Here is a 20,863-nt window from a genome sequence, read left to right as displayed (position 1 = left end):
TGCATGGGCCTCAGTCTAACATTTCATCCGAAAGACAGCACCTCCGACAGTGCAGCACTCCCCCAGTACTGCCCTGGAGTGTCAGCCTAGAATTGTCTAGAGTGGAACTTGAGCCCACGATCTTCTGACTCAGAGGCGAGAGTGCTGCCCACTGAGCCCTGGCTGACACTGGAAATGGAAAGGGAAAGCAAAGTATCTGAAGCGGATAGTTTATCAATGATGACACAAAAACCCAGAAAGTTTCCTTAGGTGATTCTATTTGTACCAAATCTCAAGAAAGCTTTAAACCAATCACAATACACAAAATGTTAAAGAATTTCATTTTTTACATCAATTTATACACATATTACAGATAGCCCTAACCAGTTCCATCCTGTAAGTTAGACTGACCAAGGTCACTCAGTATGATAAACTACAGCTTATGAAAGGAATAAAAACAGGCAACTGGAATCACTTCCTAGTTTTACAATTAAAAAAATACAAAGAATACACAAACAGCAGAGAATCTATACAACTTAAAACAATCCCAATCCCAGTGAGACAATGCAGAACAGAGCAGTTAAAACTAATTCAGGTACCTCGTTGACCAGTTGACAATACACAGGTTTTCTTGCCTTGATAATTCAGTAATGCAATTATCATTTTACTCAGGGAGGCAGGAATGCAGAGTAAATACAACACTATTCATGTAAAGGCTTTTGGTTTATAACAAAAAGTCACAGGTTGCTACTGTGAGTAAAGATTACCCTAGTGCATTATCCAGGTGTGCAATGTACGTTTCAGTATTTAAATAATTCAATTGAGTTCTTTTAAATAAATCAAATTACAATTTTTGGAGATTGCATTTATATGAAGCAGATTCCTATCCAATGCGAAGGCTCTATCTTGGGCACCAATGGCCCTGTGTGTGGCCGGGACCTTACTACATGTTGGAGCAAGCTATGGTGTACACACCACTGTTGGAGCAAGCTCTGGTGTCCACACACTGTTGGAGCAAGCTATGGTATCCACACACTGTTGGAGCAAGCTATGGTATCCACACACTGTTGGACCAAGCTATGGTATCCACACACTGTTGGACCAAGCTATGGTATCCACACACTGTTGGACCAAGCTATGGTGTACACACCACTGTTGGAGCAAGCTATGGTGTCCACACACTGTTGGACCAAGCTATGGTATCCACACACTGTTGGACCAAGCTATGGTATCCACACACTGTTGGAGCAAGCTATGGTGTCCACACACTGTTGGACCAAGCTATGGTGTCCACACACTGTTGGACCAAGCTATGGTGTCCACACACTGTTGGACCAAGCTATGGTGTCCACACACTGTTGGACCAAGCTATGGTGTCCACACACTGTTGGACCAAGCTATGGTGTCCACACACTGTTGGACCAAGCTATGGTGTCCACACACTGTTGGACCAAGCTATGGTATCCACACACTGTTGGAGCAAGCTATGGTGTCCACACACTGTTGGAGCAAGCTATGGTGTCCACACACTGTTGGACCAAGCTATGGTATCCACACACTGTTGGACCAAGCTATGGTGTCCACACACTGTTGGAGCAAGCTATGGTGTTCACACACTGTTGGAGCAAGCTATGGTGTCCACACACTGTTGGACCAAGCTATGGTGTCCACACACTGTTGGAGCAAGCTATGGTGTCCACACACTGTTGGAGCCAGCTATGGTGTACACACCACTGTTGGAGCAAGCTCTGGTGTCCACACCCTGTTGGAGCAAGCTATGGTGTCCACACACTGTTGGAGCAAGCTATGGTGTCCACACACTGTTGGAGCAAGCTCTGGTGTCCACACACTGTTGGACCAAGCTATGGTGTCCACACACTGTTGGAGCAAGCTATGGTGTCCACACACTGTTGGAGCAAGCTATGGTGTACACACCACTGTTGGAGCAAGCTCTGGTGTCCACACACTGTTGGACCAAGCTATGGTGTCCACACACTGTTGGACCAAGCTATGGTGTACACACCACTGTTGGACCAAGCTATGGTATCCACACACTGTTGGAGCAAGCTATGGTATCCACACACTGTTGGAGCAAGCTATGGTAGCCACACACTGTTGGACCAAGCTATGGTGTCCACACACCACTGTTGGACCAAGCTATGGTATCCACACACTGTTGGAGCAAGCTATGGTGTCCACACACTGTTGGAGCAAGCTATGGTGTACACACCACTGTTGGAGCAAGCTATGGTGTCCACACACTGTTGGAGCAAGCTATGGTGTACACACCACTGTTGGAGCAAGCTATGGTGTCCACACACTGTTGGAGCAAGCTATGGTGTCCACACACTGTTGGAGCAAGCTATGGTGTACACACCACTGTTGGAGCAAGCTATGGTGTCCACACACTGTTGGACCAAGCTATGGTGTCCACACACTGTTGGACCAAGCTATGGTGTCCACACACTGTTGGACCAAGCTATGGTGTCCACACACTGTTGGAGCAAGCTATGGTGTCCACACACTGTTGGAGCAAGCTATGGTGTCCACACCACTGTTGGAGCAAGCTATGGTGTCCACACCCTGTTGGAGCAAGCTATGGTTTTCAGATGGTTAGGTGTCAAAAAAACAAATTCCATTAAGAGAGGGATATCCAGCACTGTAATAAAACATGAGTGGAATTAATTAAATAGGAAGGGCTGGCTGGTTACTATTACTGTCCACCCTGCAGAATAGTGCGTCACTCGCACTCTGCTACCGTGAAAGATCATTCAGCCTTTCACCCAAAGTTCAGCACCATGTTAAAGGCTGCACCACCCCTGGGCGGGGGTTGTGGGCACTGAAGTCGAGGAAATTATGTGGATTTAATGCAGCTATGAGCTTGTGGCACTCAGCAACCCAGGCCTATCGTGCCATGAGGTTAACACTGGATTCCTTTGCATCACTAAATGATTATAGAAATATACAGGCTTCTATTGCTCTACTGAATGTGCAAAGAGAGGGAAAACAAGCTCAGACTACTCAATAAGACGCAGCCTCTGTATATATTCCCAGCACATGCTGGCTCTCTGGCTTAAATCCACCAGGAACAGGTTGCAGCCCACGTGCAGTTGGCACTGAAGCCCAGTCCCTCTAAGTGGATGAGGTTTGTGTGTTTGGTCTGTGGGTGGAGCACATCATTGACCACAGTGTGTGAAACTTTATACAACAGTCGAGCGTCAAGAGCAGCCTTCATTTGAATCTTGCAGTTAAGTTACACCCTTTCAGCGACATGCCAGGGTACTGCTACAGTATAATCTTGAAATCAGCTTCATGCCCACAGTGGATGCACTGTCGAAAGTTACTGAGTCGTGCCCCACATTAGCTGCAACACTTAGAGCTGGCTGGAGTATCAGTAAGCTGCACTCAGTTTAACAGGTGGAGGTAAAAGCAGCCCCAAGTCCAAGTGAACCACCATGGTACACTGAAACCGTGCATGATCTACCAGCACCGGCTGAAACTCAGGGCTGATGGACGGCGTGTAGGTCAGCACGTATAGCAGGGGTAAGGCCCACACGAGCTGGCTCTGAAACTCAAGAGCATCACTACGCACGTGCAGGACCATGTACAGGACAGGACACCGGGTATATCTGTGCTCGGCAGAAGTGGCCAGTGTAACCTGGGGTGGTATTTACTGCATGCCACTCAACAGCATCACCAGATTGATAGATTTTTGTTAGGCAAGGTATTAAGGGATACGGAACCAAGGCGGGTAAATGGAGTTGGAACCATGGTCTCATTGAATGGCGGAACAGGCTGGAGGGGCTGAATGGCCTCCTCCTGTTCCTATGTCCCCATACAACTGGAACAGCCAGTATCGCAAAGCCCAATACACTGCACCAAGAAACCAGCTACATGAATTGAGTTTTAAGTTTTAAAAGGTATTGCGCACTTTTCATTGTTTGCACATTGATCATGGGCAAAGCAACCCCATTGCCAACTGGTTTGGGTAATTTTTGCTCTATTGCAAAACTGTGTACTACACAAAGTAAAAATTTACAACACAGAAATTATCAGCAAAGGCAGGTAAAAAACTAAGAACGTGTGCCTGTTTTGGGAGCACTTGGGTATTACAAAATAAGATTATACATCTAAAAAATTTACATCAGTATATTTTCCAAACAGTTTAAAAAAAAAACTGAAGCAAAGAGATGAGACAAAACTATTCCCTGGAAAATGACATTGAAATGTATCTTTTCTCAGCTTCAGCAGTAAAGAATTGGTTAGAAACATCGAACATTTAAAAAGAAATTTTGGTTCAAAACAAAACTGCTGGGCTACAAGTTCATGTGAAATCCACTCAGACCAGTAGATTCCAGTTAAGCCACTCCAATGCACATGTTGAAACGGACCAGACCATTCTCAACTATTCACCTCCAATATATTAATTTAGCTCTCCTCCACCGTCACATTCGGAGTTGATGCACAACCTTTGAGGTTTGGATGTGTCGCGTGTCTGATTTTATGGATTTAAGAAAAGGTGAAAGGTTTACTAATTGCATTTCACACAATCAGCCAGTTACGCAGATGAGCTTCACAAAATGGAATCACCATCGGTTTACAACCTCTAATGGATTCCCAGCACATTTGTTAAAACCTCATGAGTAAGCTGAGAGCAGTATGTGAATGGCTGACGGTGGATGGTGGATTAGGAGTATTGAGAAGTTCCACATGGCGAGACTGGGCTTCATGATTCTGGTTTAAGTTCCCAGGTGCATGTGGCAACACTGCTAGTCGGTGACAGACAAGCAGCAAGCATCGACTGCACGTGCACCAACATACAATCGCTAGCAGTCTGCAGACAGACACACGCTTCAAGATCAAGTGACAAGTTTGGATCTTTACGCAAACTTGGTCATTTCAAAGCATTAAAACTTGCCAGTTTTTCCACGTGATGTCATGATTACAACATTAAGACACTAACCAGTGACACACCAACACCTCCCCCGCTAACTGTCTGCCAATTCCCCTGGGCAGCAGAGAAATGCTCAAGGAAGCCTTTATTACTGGTTGGCTGCTTCACAAAAACTCATGGGCGAGAAAATAGACAGGGAAATGACTGAAAATGTTTAACAATTACAATTATAGTAAATAAACTGAAAGTGCACTTGTGACTATAAGGTAAATCAGCACCCTGCACTCCCAGGGTATGTGTGTGTGGGACACACAGCGCCAGACCCTGGAGCCTGCTTCTCCAACCTGCGCCAATCTGTAAGTGCAGCTCCCCACTGGAGGGATGGGAATCTCTGAATTTACCTTCATACAAAAATAATTTTGCCTGGGAATTGGGGACAGGGAAAAGAAAGAAAACCCATAGACCTTATTACTTGATCACAAAACTTGTTTGTTCACCCATTCTAAGGCAGTGCTGTATGTAAATCGGGTCCACTGTCCAGGTAAGATGTTTAGGTTTCGTGGAATTGATCCAATCACAATTCAAAAATGACGACTGGATGAGGAGCAGTGGACTTGGCACAAAACTTAAACCCACACAAATGTTGGTCCCCTTCCTGAGTCCCAATTACGTTAGCGTATCTGGTCTCAGTCAGACTTATTACTGACCAAAAATCTAAACAAAATTCCCTGCTTAAGAACAAATAAGGCTGCAGACAGCAGAACCCGTGCTCGGGCCTCACTGTAATTTTCCTCCCATTAACAAAGTACTATATTAATTTTTTTTTAAACTGCAATATACGACACAAAACTGGAGGGACAAGTAGACAAGATACTTTTCTTAGGTTACTTTGTATATTTAGCGATTGCAATTGTAAGCAATGTTTGATGTTACTGAACCATCAGTAGCAAAAATAGGTATAAATGTCAGGTTTTAAAAGTTAGTTCACAGTCTCTGGGTCTCTGACCAGTGCAGGCACATTTCATCGAATATCCCAGTATTTTCCCTAAGGCACAGTGTAATGCATGTACTGGTATCCCTGATGCACAAAATGGTACCATACCCCACTAAAGGCAAGCAATTACCTCATCGCTAGCTAACGTGTTGGGCAGCTAGGCTCATTTTTAACCAGAAAATGGGTGAAGTAATGATCTAATAAGGCAATTTTCCCTCAGTAACAGCATGCTGAGAAATGCTTGCCGGAGCTGGCTTGCACGGTAAGTCCCACAGAACCAAAGTGTCTAATGTTGGAGGGTTTGGGCAAAGCGGATAGGTCAATCCAACTCGTACTCAACGCTGATTGCCAGAGGCAGCTGTCACTGCGGACAAGTCCATGGTTCCATTTAGTCAGTCTCCCAACCGAAGGAAGTGAACTGCTAGAAAGGTAAGCTTTCTTTCACCCTCCTCCTGCTAACCCTCTCTCTCCACCCCACTCAACTCGTGGCCAGTCAAGGAACTCTCGTGATAGGGCGCTTGGCCCGTTGCAGGAGCCTGGTTATTCCTAGCGGGCCAGCCAGATGTGTAGCTCCACAGGCCAGATGCAGCTCCTTGCACATGCAGAGTTAAATTAAAATTAACAAAAGGAATTGAACCTCGCAAAGCACATCTCCAGAAAGACTGGAGTGGTATAGTCAGCCTGCCGATTGGGGGGGGGGGGGGAGGGGTGTAGTGACACTGGGGAGGGGCGAAAGATACAAAAACAATTACAAAAGTAAATGTTTTCTTCTATTTACAAAAATAGAACATTGAATGAGTTTCCTGCCACGCTTGAATTAGCGGCCAGTTAAACTCCCAGCTGCCTTTGCTCTGAAGATACGTGTTTAACACCAGTGGTTCTGCGATAATGAATAAAGCATTACTTTGAACCAGGACTGTGAAACCCTAAACTATTTTCATCTCAACGTTAAAACGGTCACTGCAAAATATTTTGCTTGGACTCTGCACACTAAGCAGCTACAGCTATTTCATTCCAGTGGACAAGGACTCCTTTGGCCGATTCTATTCTTCCCGCTGGATCGTCACTGCCCTGATAACGTCAAAGACACGTCGACTACCACTGCACCCAGTTGTCGAGGGCTGCAGGTGTAATACACGGGACTAACGCGTGCACCTTGTACATTTAGTTTCTGTGGTCTTAAGCAGGCCTCAGCCAAAGCCTGGAGGTTGGGTTATTCTTCCTGACCCGGAGTCCTGGACAGATGTGTGTGTTTCGCTGGAGGTTTCAATCATTTCAGTCCGATTAGATTATATTGAATTCATCAGTTCCTGATGAGCAGAGACGTCCAGCTCCTGAAGGGAATGGTTGAGGTCCACTCGCTCCCGCTTGACAGGAGGCTCACTCACTCCTCTCGAATCGGTATCCACCTCACTCTCCATCTCACTCCCATCATCTGTTCAAAAATTCATTTACAGCAGAGTCACAAAATGCCACAAACTGGACTTTGGAATGCAAGTTACATCCCCGTTCACTGGACATGGCCGATTGAGAAACTAAAGCCAGCAAACTACCACACGGGTGAAAACCAATTTCCCACCCCCCTCCTATCAAGGTGACAAGATAATAAACTCCCTTTCACCCGCTCCCCAGCCCGACTCCTTGTGTTTATACAGCAAGACTGCTTTAGGTAAGCTATTAAATGGCACTTCCATCCATTATCCAAAAGTAATTGATACCCTGGGAGCAAGTAGAAGGCTGAAGGTTCAGATACATTTCTGAACAAATATTACATCGGATTACATAGGATATACGGCACAGAAACAGGCCATTCGGCCCAACCAGGCCGTTTATGCTCCACTCGAGCCTCCTCCCGTCTTTCCTCATCTAACTCTAGCAGTATAACCCTCTATTCCCTTCTCCCTCATATGTTTGTCCAGCCTCCCCTTAAATGCATCTATACTATTCGCTTCAACCACTCCCTGTAGTAGCGAGTTTCACATTCTCACCACTTTCTGGGTAAAGAAGTTTCTTCTGAATTCTCTATTGGATTTCTTGGTGACTATCTTATATTGATGGCCTCTAGTTATACTCTTCCCCACAAGTGGAAACACTCTCTCTGCATTCACTCTATCAAAAATCTTTCATAATTTTTAAAGACCTCTATTAGGTCACCCCTCAGCCTACTTTTTCAAGAGAAAAGAGACCCAGCCTGTTCATCCTTTCCTGATATGTATACCCTCACTTTTCTGGTAAAATCCTTATAAATCTTCTCTGCACCCTCTCCAGTACCTCTATATTCTTTTTATAATATGGTGACCAGAACTGTACGCAGTATTCCAAGTGTGGTCTAACCAAGGTTCAATACAAGTTTAGCATAACTTCCCTACTTTTCAAATCTATACCTCTAGAAATAAACCCTAGTGCTTGGTTTGCTTTTTATGGCCTTGCTAACCTGTGTCGCTAGTTTTAGCGATTTGTGTATTTGTACTCCGAGATCCCTTTGTTTCTCTACCCAACCTAGGCTCCCACCGTCCAAGTAATAAGTGACCTCCCTATTCTTCCTACCAAAATATAATACCTCACATTTATCTGTGTTGAACTTCATTTGTCAATTATATGCCCATTCTGCAAGCTTATTAATTTCCTTCTGTAATTTGTTGCAGTCCTCCTCAGTATTGACTATCCCCCCCAATTTGGTGTCATCCGCAAATTTAGAAATTGTGTTTTTGATTCCAAAGTTTAAATCGTTGGTCCAACCACTTCCCGCCTTCTGCTACTCTGAATAGCTACCCTTTACTCCCACTCTCTGCTTTCTGTCTTGAAGCCAGCTAGCTACCCATTCTGCTACTTGTCCCCCGACTCCGCATTCTCTGACCTTGTTCATCAGTCTATTATGGGGTACCTTATCAAAGGCCTTTTGTAAATCTAGATAAATTACATCTACTGCATTGCCGTTGTCTACTCTCTCTGTTACCTCTTCAAAAAATTCAATGAGGTTGGTTAAGCAAGACTTTCCCTTTTGAAATCCATGCTGACTATTCATTGCTATGTTTTTGGTTTCTAGATGTTCTACTATTTTCTCCTTTAGTAGGGATTCCATTATTTTTCCTACCACCGATGTTAAGCTGACTGGTCTATAATTCCCTGGACATGTTCTATCCCCCTTCTTATATATAGGTATATTATATTAGCTATCCGCCAGTCCTCTGGCACTACACCTTTTTCTAACGAATTATTAAATAATGTGTAGTAATGCCTCTGCAACCTCTTCCCTAGATTCTCTTAAAATGCGTGGATGTAATCCATCCAGACCAGGGGTTTGTCCTCTTTGAGTTTCAATAGTTTATTTAATATATCCCTTTTTATTTTAAATGCACTTATCTCATTACTAATCTCATCATCCAATGTTATGTCCACCTGTTCTATCTCCCTGGTAAACACTGAAGCAAAATAATTATTTAGTATTTAACACTTGTCTTTAGTTAAGAGGCTCAAACTACAACAGTTGCCACAGGTCTATTGTCATTATAATCGGATTTGTAGCACTGGGAATCTCCATACCCGAAGCTCGGAGATACCCCACCAGCACCACGCTTAGAAAGCTCTTACCTTTCTCCATTTGTAGAGGAGATATAGAACTGAGATCACCAAACTAGGAGAAACAGAATGTACAGCATTAGAACTCTTTGGCACTCTGGTCCAGATTCATTTAACTTGGAGAATACTTCATAGTTTTGCAATATAACTTAAACTGATCAACAGTTTAAAACAAATCATGTAAATTTCCCCAGATATATTTTCCCCTGTCTCCAAAAAGCTCTCTTAGAACAGATAGTTAAAAACCTGTGCCTTTGCTGTAAGATATTCAGTCAGATTGGGTTCTCTTCCCCCAAGATCTATCCTTGGCTCCCTCCTCGACCTCACTTACACACTGCCCCTTGGTAACATTATCCGTAGACATGGGGGTCAGCTTCCACATGTACGCTGATAACACCCAGCTCTACCTCCCCACCACCCTCTCAGCCTCATCCCGCCTCACCCCACTGGCTCTATGCTGTCAGACTGATTGTCCAATATCCAGTCTCATTTCCTCCAGCTAAATATTGGAACAACTGAAGCTAATACCTTGGGCTCTTGGCACAAACTCCGTACCTTTGTCATCAATTGCAACCCTCCTTGGCCACTAACGTCTCCTGCATTCCCCCGCCTCAGCCCATCAGCCACTGAAACATTCATACATGTCTTTGTCACCTCCAGATTTGACTATTCCAATGCTCAGCCTCTCCTAATCTCTCCTTCTTGGCTTGGTCTGAGTTTCCTTCATGGCTCTGGGAATCACTTTGGGATATTTTTATGCATCATGTAAATGCAAATTAAATATTTCTTCATGAATATTCCCCACTTAAACTGAAAAATGTATACATTTTCCATCCTCCATCAAAGGCACCCGCCAGCCCACACTGGTCACACTACTGGTCATTTGCATACCTCTCCCATCACTGCTATAGGAGTCTCGCCTGTTGCAAGGGCTACACGATGCTCCACCAGGTAAAACATGTACTCATCGTAAAGCAGCCGGATCAGGTGGAAGGAACCGAAGCTGGCGGCACTACGCAAGGTCAGGTCACGAATCACCATGGAACTGAAATAAAAGCATTACAGGAACAACTTAAAATATAAAATACACATATGAAACAGCTCTTGAATCTGCAGCCTCCACAGGTGGAACAGGAGACACACACAAAGGTGAACGTTTATTGGCTGCCACTGTAGTTTCAAACATAAACTCAATAGGACAGTTTACTTTGATGCTTATGTTCTTTCGGCCCCTCCTTTTCCCCACCCCCCCAAGGCACTGAATCTTGCTGGGGGGTGTTTCTATTGGCACGCAATACTCTGGCACTTCGCCCATTCTTCATGCACACGTACAGATGGTGCTGGCAAACTATTTGACTACTGCGGGAGGGCGGGGGGGGGGGGGGGGTGCGGAATTAGCACCCGAGCCCAATCCTGTGCTCACCGACCATCCATACGCTCTGCAGAAAGGGTCATTAGACGGCCTTCCCTGCTGAGCCCAAGGGCGCGGAGACTTCTCGCAGGATCGCTCTACTGCTGCCCAGCTGTGATCAGCTGTCCAGCACAGATTGTGAACTGAACCTAGCACGTTCTTCACTGGTGAGGCTTAGTGCTCCCACACTGAATGCTGCATTAGTCACTGAGGCACCCGCACTGGGTGCTGCATTAGATCACAGAGCCACCCGCACTGGATGCTGCATTAGATCATTGAGCCACCCACACTGGGTGCTGCATTAGTCACCGAGCCACCCACACTGGGTGCTGCATTAGATCATTGAGGCACCCACACTGGGTGCTGCATTAGATCACAGAGCCACCCACACTGGATGCTGCATTAGATCATTGAGGCACCCACACTGGGTGCTGCATTAGTCACCGAGCCACCCACACTGGATGCTGCATTAGATCATTGAGGCACCCGCACTGGGTGCTGCATTAGATCACAGAGCCACCCACACTGGGTGCTGCATTAGATCATTGAGGCACCCACACTGGGTGCTGCATTAGATCACAGAGCCACCCACACTGGGTGCTGCATTAGATCATTGAGGCACCCACACTGGGTGCTGCATTAGATCACAGAGCCACCCACACTGGGTGCTGCATTAGATCATTGAGGCACCCACACTGGGTGCTGCATTAGATCATTGAGGCACCCATACTGGGTGCTGCATTAGATCATTGAGGCACCCACACTGGGTGCTGCATTAGTCACTGAGCCACCCACACTGGGTGCTGCATTAGATCATTGAGCCACCCACACTGGGTGCTGCATTAGTCACCGAGCCACCCACACTGGGTGCTGCATTAGATCATTGAGGCACCCACACTGGGTGCTGCATTAGATCATTGAGGCACCCACACTGGGTGCTGCATTAGACATTGAGCCACCCACACTGGGTGCTGCAATAGGCACTGAGCCACCCACACTGGGTGCTGCATTAGACATTGAGGCACCCACACTGGGTGCTGCATTAGATCATTGAGGCACCCACACTGGGTGCTGCATTAGATCATTGAGGCACCCACATTGGATGCTGCATTAGACATTGAGCCACCCACACTGGATGCTGCATTAGACATTGAGCCACCCACACTGGGTGCTGCATTAGACATTGAGCCACCCACACTGGATGCTGCATTAGATCATTGAGCCACCCACACTGGATGCTGCATTAGATCACAGAGCCACCCACACTGGGTGCTGCATTAGACATTGAGCCACCCACACTGGGTGCTGCATTAGATCATTGAGGCACCCACACTGGGTGCTGCATTAGACATTGAGCCTACCACACTGGGTGCTGCAGTAGTCACCGAACCACCCACACTGGGTGCTGCATTAGATCATTGAGGCACCCACACTGGGTGCTGCATTAGATCATTGAGCCACCCACACTGGGTGCTGCATTAGATCATTGAGGCACCCACACTGGGTGCTGCATTAGATCATTGAGCCACCCACACTGGGTGCTGCATTAGTCACCGAGCTACCCACACTGGGTGCTGCATTAGTCACTGAGCCACCCACACTGGGTGCTGCATTAGATCACCGAGCCACCCACACTGGGTGCTGCATTAGATCATTGAGGCACCCACACTGGGTGCTGCATTAGATCATTGAGCCACCCACACTGGGTGCTGCATTAGACATTGAGCCACCCACACTGGGTGCTGCATTAGATCATTGAGGCACCCACACTGGGTGCTGCATTAGATCATTGAGGCACCCACACTGGGTGCTGCATTAGACATTGAGCCACCCACACTGGGTGCTGCATTAGATCATTGAGGCACCCACACTGGGTGCTGCATTAGTCACCGAGCTACCCACACTGGGTGCTGCATTAGATCATTGAGCCACCCACACTGGGTGCTGCATTAGTCACCGAGCTACCCACACTGGGTGCTGCATTAGATCATTGAGCCACCCACACTGGATGCTGCATTAGATCATTGAGCCACCCACACCGGGTGCTGCATTAGACATTGAGCCACCCACACTGGGTGCTGCATTAGATCATTGAGGCACCCACACTGGGTGCTGCATTAGATCATTGAGGCACCCACACTGGATGCTGCATTAGATCATTGAGCCACCCACACTGGATGCTGCATTAGATCACAGAGCCACCCACACTGGGTGCTGCATTAGACATTGAGCCACCCACACTGGGTGCTGCATTAGATCATTGAGGCACCCACACTGGGTGCTGCATTAGACATTGAGCCACCCACACTGGGTGCTGCGTTAGATCATTGAGGCACCCACACTGGGTGCTGCATTAAATCATTGAGGCACCCACACTGGGTGCTGCATTAGACATTGAGCCACCCACACTGGGTGCTGCATTAGATCATTGAGGCACCCACACTGGGTGCTGCATTAGATCATTGAGCCACCCACACTGGGTGCTGCATTCGATCATTGAGCCACCCACACTGGGTGCTGCATTAGATCATTGAGCCACCCACACTGGGTGCTGCATTAGATCATTGAGCCACCCACACTGGGTGCTGCATTAGATCATTGAGCCACCCACACTGGGTGCTGCATTAGACATTGAGCCACCCACACTGGATGCTGCATTAGACATTGAGCCACCCACACTGGGTGCTGCATTAGATCATTGAGCCACCCACACTGGGTGCTGCATTAGATCATTGAGCCACCCACACTGGGTGCTGCATTAGACATTGAGCCACCCACACTGGATGCTGCATTAGACATTGAGCCACCCACACTGGGTGCTGCATTAGATCATTGAGCCACCCACACTGGGTGCTGCATTAGACATTGAGCCACCCACACTGGGTGCTGCATTAGTCACCGAGCTACCCACACTGGGTGCTGCATTAGATCATTGAGGCACCCACACTGGGTGCTGCATTAGTCACCGAGCCACCCACACTGGATGCTGCATTAGATCATTGAGCCACCCACACTATTTTTGTTTAAATATAAATTCTCATATCAGTAATATTTAAAAGTTATGGAGGGAAAAATCCAGTTGTTTTGCACCTCCCGTTAGCACCCCAAGAGGGCGCTAATGGGGCGCAAAGCAACTAGCAGCCGGGCACGGTGCCGCCACCGTCTCCCGCGAAATTCAGCAGGAGCTTAGCGGCGGCAGTAACCGTTAGCATTCCACTCACGATCTTCGGTAGCGCGCCCTTACTTACTGCCGGACGCTATGTCCAACAGGGTTATGGGGGCCTACCTGCAGCCGGGGCGGCGCTAATTAAAGGAGAGGTGCCGGGTGGCCATTTTTGTTGCTGGCCGCCTGCCAGCACCGGCCTCCTCTGCCGTCCCCGGCCTCCTCTGAAGCCCCCTGCGGAGTGCCGGCTGCGCTCCGTGAGCCTGGCATTTCTCGAGTGCCAGGCTCTTTTGCTGGCACTCTAATCCCTGGTGGCCCAGCTGGGCCCTGGGTCATGCTGCGCTAGGCCCCTCCCCTTTAAGAAAGGGAGGAAGGCCTGCAGTACCGCGACGTGACATGCTGCAGAGCGTGGAGCGCTACCGATAAATTTCGGCCGCGGGGGCGCTAATTTTTTCGGGGCGGTAAAAGTCGCGTCCCGGCGAAGTTGGCGCCCCAAAGGGGGCGCGACTCAATTTTCCCCCCATAAAGTTTAGACTGAAGCAAGGCAGCATAGACAATCTCCCATAAGTTTTAAAATGATGGGAAACAAATGGGACAATAGTTTTATAGTTCATATATATATATTCTTTGAGAGACCATTGTAAAGATTTAGAATTCTTTGATACTTGTTAATCAATCCCTGGTATTGGTGCTCAGAGACCCACGGGCTACACAAGAAACTCTTGCCCTTTTAACCTGAGGCCAGTGCTGAAGAAAATGACTGCCAACTGCTAAAAGGTGAGGGAATCCAGCTCCACAATTTTACTTTCAAACAAAGATCCAATAGTAGCCTGCGGGATTCTGCAAATTCTGGGTTTGAATGGTCAGAATCAGGATGATCGGTTGACGGTGGGAAAAGGACACATTTTCAGTGGGCAGCACCCAAACACACGAATGCCTTTGTTCCAGAGCATTGCTTTTAGATAATCAAATCTGAACATGGAGATCACCCAACATACCATCTCTTCATATCATAATTAATAACGTTAATTCCATTTGTGAGTAGCTAGGTCGCTACATGTCACAAAGTACCTGAGAGAGGCCATTCAGCCCATCTAGCTCACCCTATCATAGAAGCCTGTGATTTTTCCCCCTCTTCAGTGTCTGATTGCCTCTTGAATGACTCCAGTTTTGCCTCCATTACTCTATCTGTAGACCATTCCAGGTATCAATCACTCTGAAGAAGGGCTTCCTGGCTTCAGCCCTTAACTTCTCTTTTACCAGTTCGTACCCACGCTCCCTTGTCCTGTAGTTATGATTTAATTTGAAATAATGCTCAGGATTAACCGTTTCAATTCCATTTTGCATTATTAACCCAAATAAGGTCCCCTCTCATTTGGCTCCTTTCGAAGCAGAAGAGTCCCAAGTTGTTCAAAAAAGGTGGTAGAGAAAAAGCGGGGAATTATAGACCGGTAAGCCTGACATCGGTAGTGGGGAAAATGCTAGAATCTATTATAAAAGATGTAATAGCAGAGCACTTGGTAAGCAGTGACAGGATCGGACAAAGTCAACATGGATTTACAAAAGGTAAATCATGCTTGACTAATCTACTGGAATTTTTTGAGGATGTAACTGGTAAAATAGATAAGGGAGAACCAGTGGATGTGGTGTATTTGGACTTTCAGAAGGCTTTCGATAAGGTCCCACATAAGAGATTAGCGTGCAAAATTAAGGCACATGGGATTGGGGGCAAGGTATTGACTTGGAAAGAGAACTGGTTGGCGGACAGAAGGCAGAGAGTTGGAATAAACGGGTCGTTTTCCGAGTGGCAGGCAGTGACTAGTGGGGTACCGCAAGGATCAGTCCTAGGACCCCAGCTGTTCACAATATATATTAATGATCTGGACGAGGGAATTGGATGTAATATCTCCAAATTTGCAGACGACACAAAGCTGGGTGGGAGGGTAAGCTGTGAGGAGGATGTCGAGAAACTTCAGTACGATTTGGACAGATTGGGTGATTGGGCAGAAACACGGCAAATGCACTATAATGTGGATAAATGTGAGGTTATCCACTTTGGTGGCAAAAAAGGAAGGCAGATTATTATTTGAATGGCAATAGATTGGGAGAAGGGGAAGTGCAAAGAGACCTGGGTGTTCTTGTGCACCAGTCGCTGAAGGTAAGCATGCAGGTGCAGCAGGCGGTTAAGAAGGCAAATGGTATGTTGGCCTTCGTAGCAAGTGGGTTCGAGTACAGGAACAAGGATGTCTTGCTACAGTTGTACAGGGCCTTGGTGAGACCGCACCTTGAGTATTGTGTGCAGTTTTGGTCGCCTTACCTGAGGAAGGATGTTCTTGCCATGGAAGGGGTGCAGCGAAGATTCACCAGGCTGATACCTGGGATGGCAGGAATGACGTATGAGGAGAGATTGTGTCGATTGGGCTTATACTCACTGGAGTTTAGAAGATTGAGAGGGGATCTCATCGAAACCTATAAAATTCTGTCAGGCCTGGACAGACTAGATGCAGGAAGGATGTTTATGATGGCCGGGGAGTCCAGAACCAGGGGTCATAGTCTAAGGATAAAGGGTAAGCCATTTAGGACTGAAATGAGGAGGAATTTCTTCACCCAGAGAGTGGTGTACCTGTGGAATTCTCTGCCACAGAGGGCGGTGGAGGCCAGTTCATTAAATATATTCAAAAAGGAGTTGGGTATATTTCTTAAGGCTAAAGGGATCAAGGGATATGGGGAGAAGGCAGGGACAGGGTACTGAATTTGGATGATCAGCCATGATCTCATTGAATGGCGGAGCAGGCTCGAAGGGCCGAATGGCCTACTCCTGCTCCTATCTTCTATGTTTTACCTTCTCCTCATAACTCAGTCCTCCGGCACTAGGGATCCACACCGTGGCTCTTCTCTACACTTCCAGGGCTTCCATGTCTCCCTTGTGCCTCAGTAACTAGAACTGAAGGCAGTATTCAAGATGCAGTCTGACTAGAGCATCATGCAGCTTCAGTATGATGGCCTGATACTTAGTCTACTGATCTGGCAAGTCTCAGCATTCTGCTTGTTCTCTTAATTTCTGCACTGCAGTGACTGAACCTGTTCTGTTGAGCTCCCAGATCTTTTTCAGTCTCTTCCCTATTGAGTTCAACACCATTAAGTATGTCCCCCATCTTTTTCTTCCAATGTATAGCACTTATCTGTATGGGTTTTCACCTGTCGTGGTTCTGCCTACTTGCAAATATTGTCCAGGTAATTCAGCAATACTTTAGCTATCTCAGGGGACTCTACTGTCCCACTAGATTAGCACAAAGAGCCCAGAAGGGACGCAACTGTCAGCTTACAAACCTGTAGAAGGACCATTTTAGCAGGAATTGGCGGGCAGCCTTGGGGAAGCTGGGGCTGCCTTCGTGGGGCTTCAGGACCTGATTCACTACGTTATCAAGCCAGGACGCCCACTCGTCAAGGGAGCTCTGTTGCTGTAGAGTCATCTTAAAATCCTGTTCCAGTCGTTGCACCATTCCCTCCTCACACTGACAAACCCACGATGCTTGCTCCTGTTGCAACAAAACCAAAGAATGATAATCGGCCTGAATTACGTTTGCTATATTGCTCATATATACGTTTAGTATTGTTGGCACTAACTGTATCGAATGCCTTTCTTTTGAAATGTAAGTTGCTCTATCCATGGAACTCTACACTTTGATGCAGCCCCTTTTCACCTTATAGGAATATATTTATTTTGTACTCTCTTACATTTGAAGTGTTCCACTGCTGATCTGTCGATTAGTTTGCTACTTTCTGCCCAGTTAATTTGGGTCTGAACTTTGCCCTTTTCCAATCCAGCACAGTTACCTTTAGACTCTTCATTTTCCTTTTCTGTTCTTACGCTGATCCTAACTATACTGGGGTCACTATTTCCTAATTGTTCTCCCACTTCATTTCCCAGAACTAAAATAAACAAAACTCTTTATTATCCGGCACCAACGGGACCGGCGTGGTGCCGGTTTATCAAAAAGTCCGGATTACAGAGAGGTATAGTTTAAAAGGTACGAGAGCTCCATACACAGCAACAAATCCAGGCTTCCCTGTTGCTTAGCAACATGTGCAGGAACTCCGGCCACAGACCAAGCGTCCCTGTTGCTTAGCAACAAGTGCACGAACCCCAGTTACACAGCCACAGAGCCAGGAACTACCACTAATATGAAGTAAAACTTACCTGAACCTACTCCTGAATTTTGCCGGTTAACAGAGATTTCTGGTAATTTAGGTGCCGGTTAAAAGAGAGTTTCCTGTATTGGGCTAGAAACAGACTGATTGAGGAAGCACTCCTGGATTCTAAAATGTGTTCTCCACTGTGGTTACAAGTGTTACCTTTATCCCAGTGCATCCTGGGCTAGTTAGAATCACCCAATATTACTGCCACATTTTTACATATCTCTCTGAACTACCTCCAGATCTCCCCCTCTCCATTGTAGAATAGTACTGGACCAGAACTTTGGGTCCCCACAGGTGAGTACGCACTGGGTACTCACGCGTAGGCCCAACGAAAGTGCCGGTTTTGTGCATGCACTGCGCATGCGCGGGAAACTGGAACTTCTGTTCCTTTAAAGGAAGGGGTTCACAGGTCGAACGCATGCGCCGGAGAGGCAGCGCGTACGCCTGGAACTTCCGTTTTTTTTGCAGCTTTCTCCAGGAGGGTAAGTCTTCAGCAGTTACACTTTTAAAAAGCAGTCGCAAGGCCTACTTTTAACAAGGTAGGTGGTGAATTAAGTAAAATTAAAACATTTTTTCCACAGGTTTATTATTTTTAAATACTTTAAAGAAAGGTAAGTTTATTTTTAGCCCCGTTAGAAACTGTAATTAATTTTTTCAAAAATTTAAATTATTGTTTAAAATAGTTATTTTATGTAATTTATAGTTATTTTAAAAATGTGATTTAAAAAAAATTTTATTTGAAGTTTTAGTTATGTTTTGGGGCTGAATTGTATTCATAGTTTTGACAGGTCTTCCTGTCAAATTTATGAATGGGCATTCCCTGCTACCATTGGCTCTCCATGGCCCATGTGATCCATGGGGACGCTTCGAACTAACTGCGTCCCTGGGATATGCAAGCACTGCGCGCCGGCAGTTGGAACAGGCCCAGGATCGGAATCCCACACGGGCCCACAGCACAACGACCGGCGCGCTAGGTAAGTGCAGGTCGGAGGCTTGCACCCGTGGGAAGCCTCCGACCCGAATTTCTGGGCCAGTATTTCTATCCATATGGATTGTGTTTTAACACTCCCTTACGTTCTAGTGCTGTAATAGAATCCTTCACTAACACTTACACTTCCAGCCCAACCCCCTACTCCCCTCCCCAAATCTCCTGAAAATATTACAACCAGGAGTATTAAGTTCCCAGTCCTGTCCAAACCTAAGCTATGTCTCTGTTTTAACTACTACATCACATCCCTCTATAGTTATTAATGCTTCTAAATCTCCAATTCGGTTTTGTGTGTTTTGTGCATTCTGCACACCGCTCAATCCTGACTCCAGTTTTTGGAATCTTGACCCTTATTCTTTTTCCAGGTTTTCTCATTTTGATTTTTTGATAATACTTGCTCTTTCTGACACAGTATTTTTACCTCTCACCACCTCATAACTAACCTCTGACCAAAAACAATGACTTCATCTTTGATATTTTCTTCATTCACAGCAAATTAAACCCCATACCGCAAGAATCTGCTTTTAAGACAAATGTATTTTAAAAAACAGCAATATGTAGGGGTTCGCAAAATTCCCCTATTTTCCCTGAAGATCGGGAAATATTGGTCCACATCGTGGATGAAGAATTATGTGTTTTGAATTGCCTCTGGGTTGGATCAATGTTTTTAAAGCATACTCAGAGCCACGAAAGACTGCTCTGAGCTGGGCTGCGCATGGACAACGCCGGAATCGAGGAGCTCGTGGAAAATATTCGCACACCTTAAGACAGTACTTTTATTAATAAAATTGTTCCCTGGAGCCTGGTCAATCACAAAAGGTTTTAAAATGGCCACAGAAAGCATTGGCCAAGAACAGTGGGGTTTGGAAAAGCAGCTTGTAATGTGTCTGTGTGAAAGACCTGTCAATCAAACCAGGGAGGTTCCCTTTTGTGGATAGGCAAGGTTTGTTTATACGAAACTGCAGGATGTTTATTTACTTAAGAGATTAGCCCACTTGAGACAAACCGAACAATCAGCTTCTGTTTACACAGAAATCCAAACCCATTGAAAGCACTTACATACAATTGAGGCACATTTGAAACTCCAGAAAAGGACTTTTGAAAGAGATCAGTATGGATGGGTTTGAATCACTCAGACAATAGGGCAGTTGTATCCCTTTTGTTTTAGCCAGGAGAACTCCGGAGGTGGGTGGGAACATCCCGACCCCAGAGTGTAGACACATTCAATCACTCCAACCATTTTGAATCAGCCAATCACAGCCTTTCTTTTGTGTATTGGAACTTTTGGGCGTGAATTTTGCAGACAGCAAAACAGCAGGAGCTCACCAGGTATAAAGATAGCTCCTGAGAAGCTATCTCTCTCTTACTTCGCTGGACCCCAGGTGAGCAGGTTTCTGACTCCTCAGCAAGGCAACCTAGTAAGGAGTTAGGGGGTGGTGATTAAGGGGATATTGCTAAGATTGTTTAATCAACATTGTAGCCATCAATCCCTCATTTTTGCCGTCTACCTTCCCCCATTTAGGCAATTTTACTGTAATTACTGTGTTCGTGTGGTATAGTTTCAATTTTGATTACAGTTTCTTTAGTTTAATAAAGTTTGACTTTCTCACACCCAGACCAGTTGTCCGTTTTAATATATCATTAATTATAAGCCC

General features: G+C 46.1%; 1 protein-coding gene across 4 annotated transcripts in view; it reads right to left on the bottom strand.

The window, feature by feature from the left end:
* Positions 1-240: 240 nt before the first annotated feature.
* Positions 241-20,863, bottom strand: part of LOC147108428 (DNA-binding protein RFX2-like) — a 160,058-nt gene continuing 139,435 nt past the window's right edge. For all 4 annotated transcript variants that reach the window (XM_086005057.1, XM_086005058.1, XM_086005059.1 and 1 more), the window contains 4 exons: positions 17,351-17,559; positions 10,338-10,491; positions 9,459-9,501; positions 241-7,302 (listed from right to left, as the gene is read on the bottom strand). In XM_086005057.1, coding sequence (XP_085861183.1) covers positions 7,157-7,302; positions 9,459-9,501; positions 10,338-10,491; positions 17,351-17,559 — 552 coding nt within the window. In that variant the 3' untranslated portion in view covers positions 241-7,156. The remainder of the gene's footprint in view (positions 7,303-9,458; positions 9,502-10,337; positions 10,492-17,350; positions 17,560-20,863) is intronic.

Source organism: Somniosus microcephalus, chromosome 13 (assembly GCF_052327205.1).
Source record: "Somniosus microcephalus isolate GS21.2 chromosome 13, FLI_Smic_1.0, whole genome shotgun sequence".
Taxonomy (NCBI): Eukaryota; Metazoa; Chordata; class Chondrichthyes; order Squaliformes; family Somniosidae; genus Somniosus; species Somniosus microcephalus.
The sequence above is the reverse complement of the archived record's forward strand: the minus strand, read 5'-3'. Positions and strand labels throughout refer to the sequence as shown.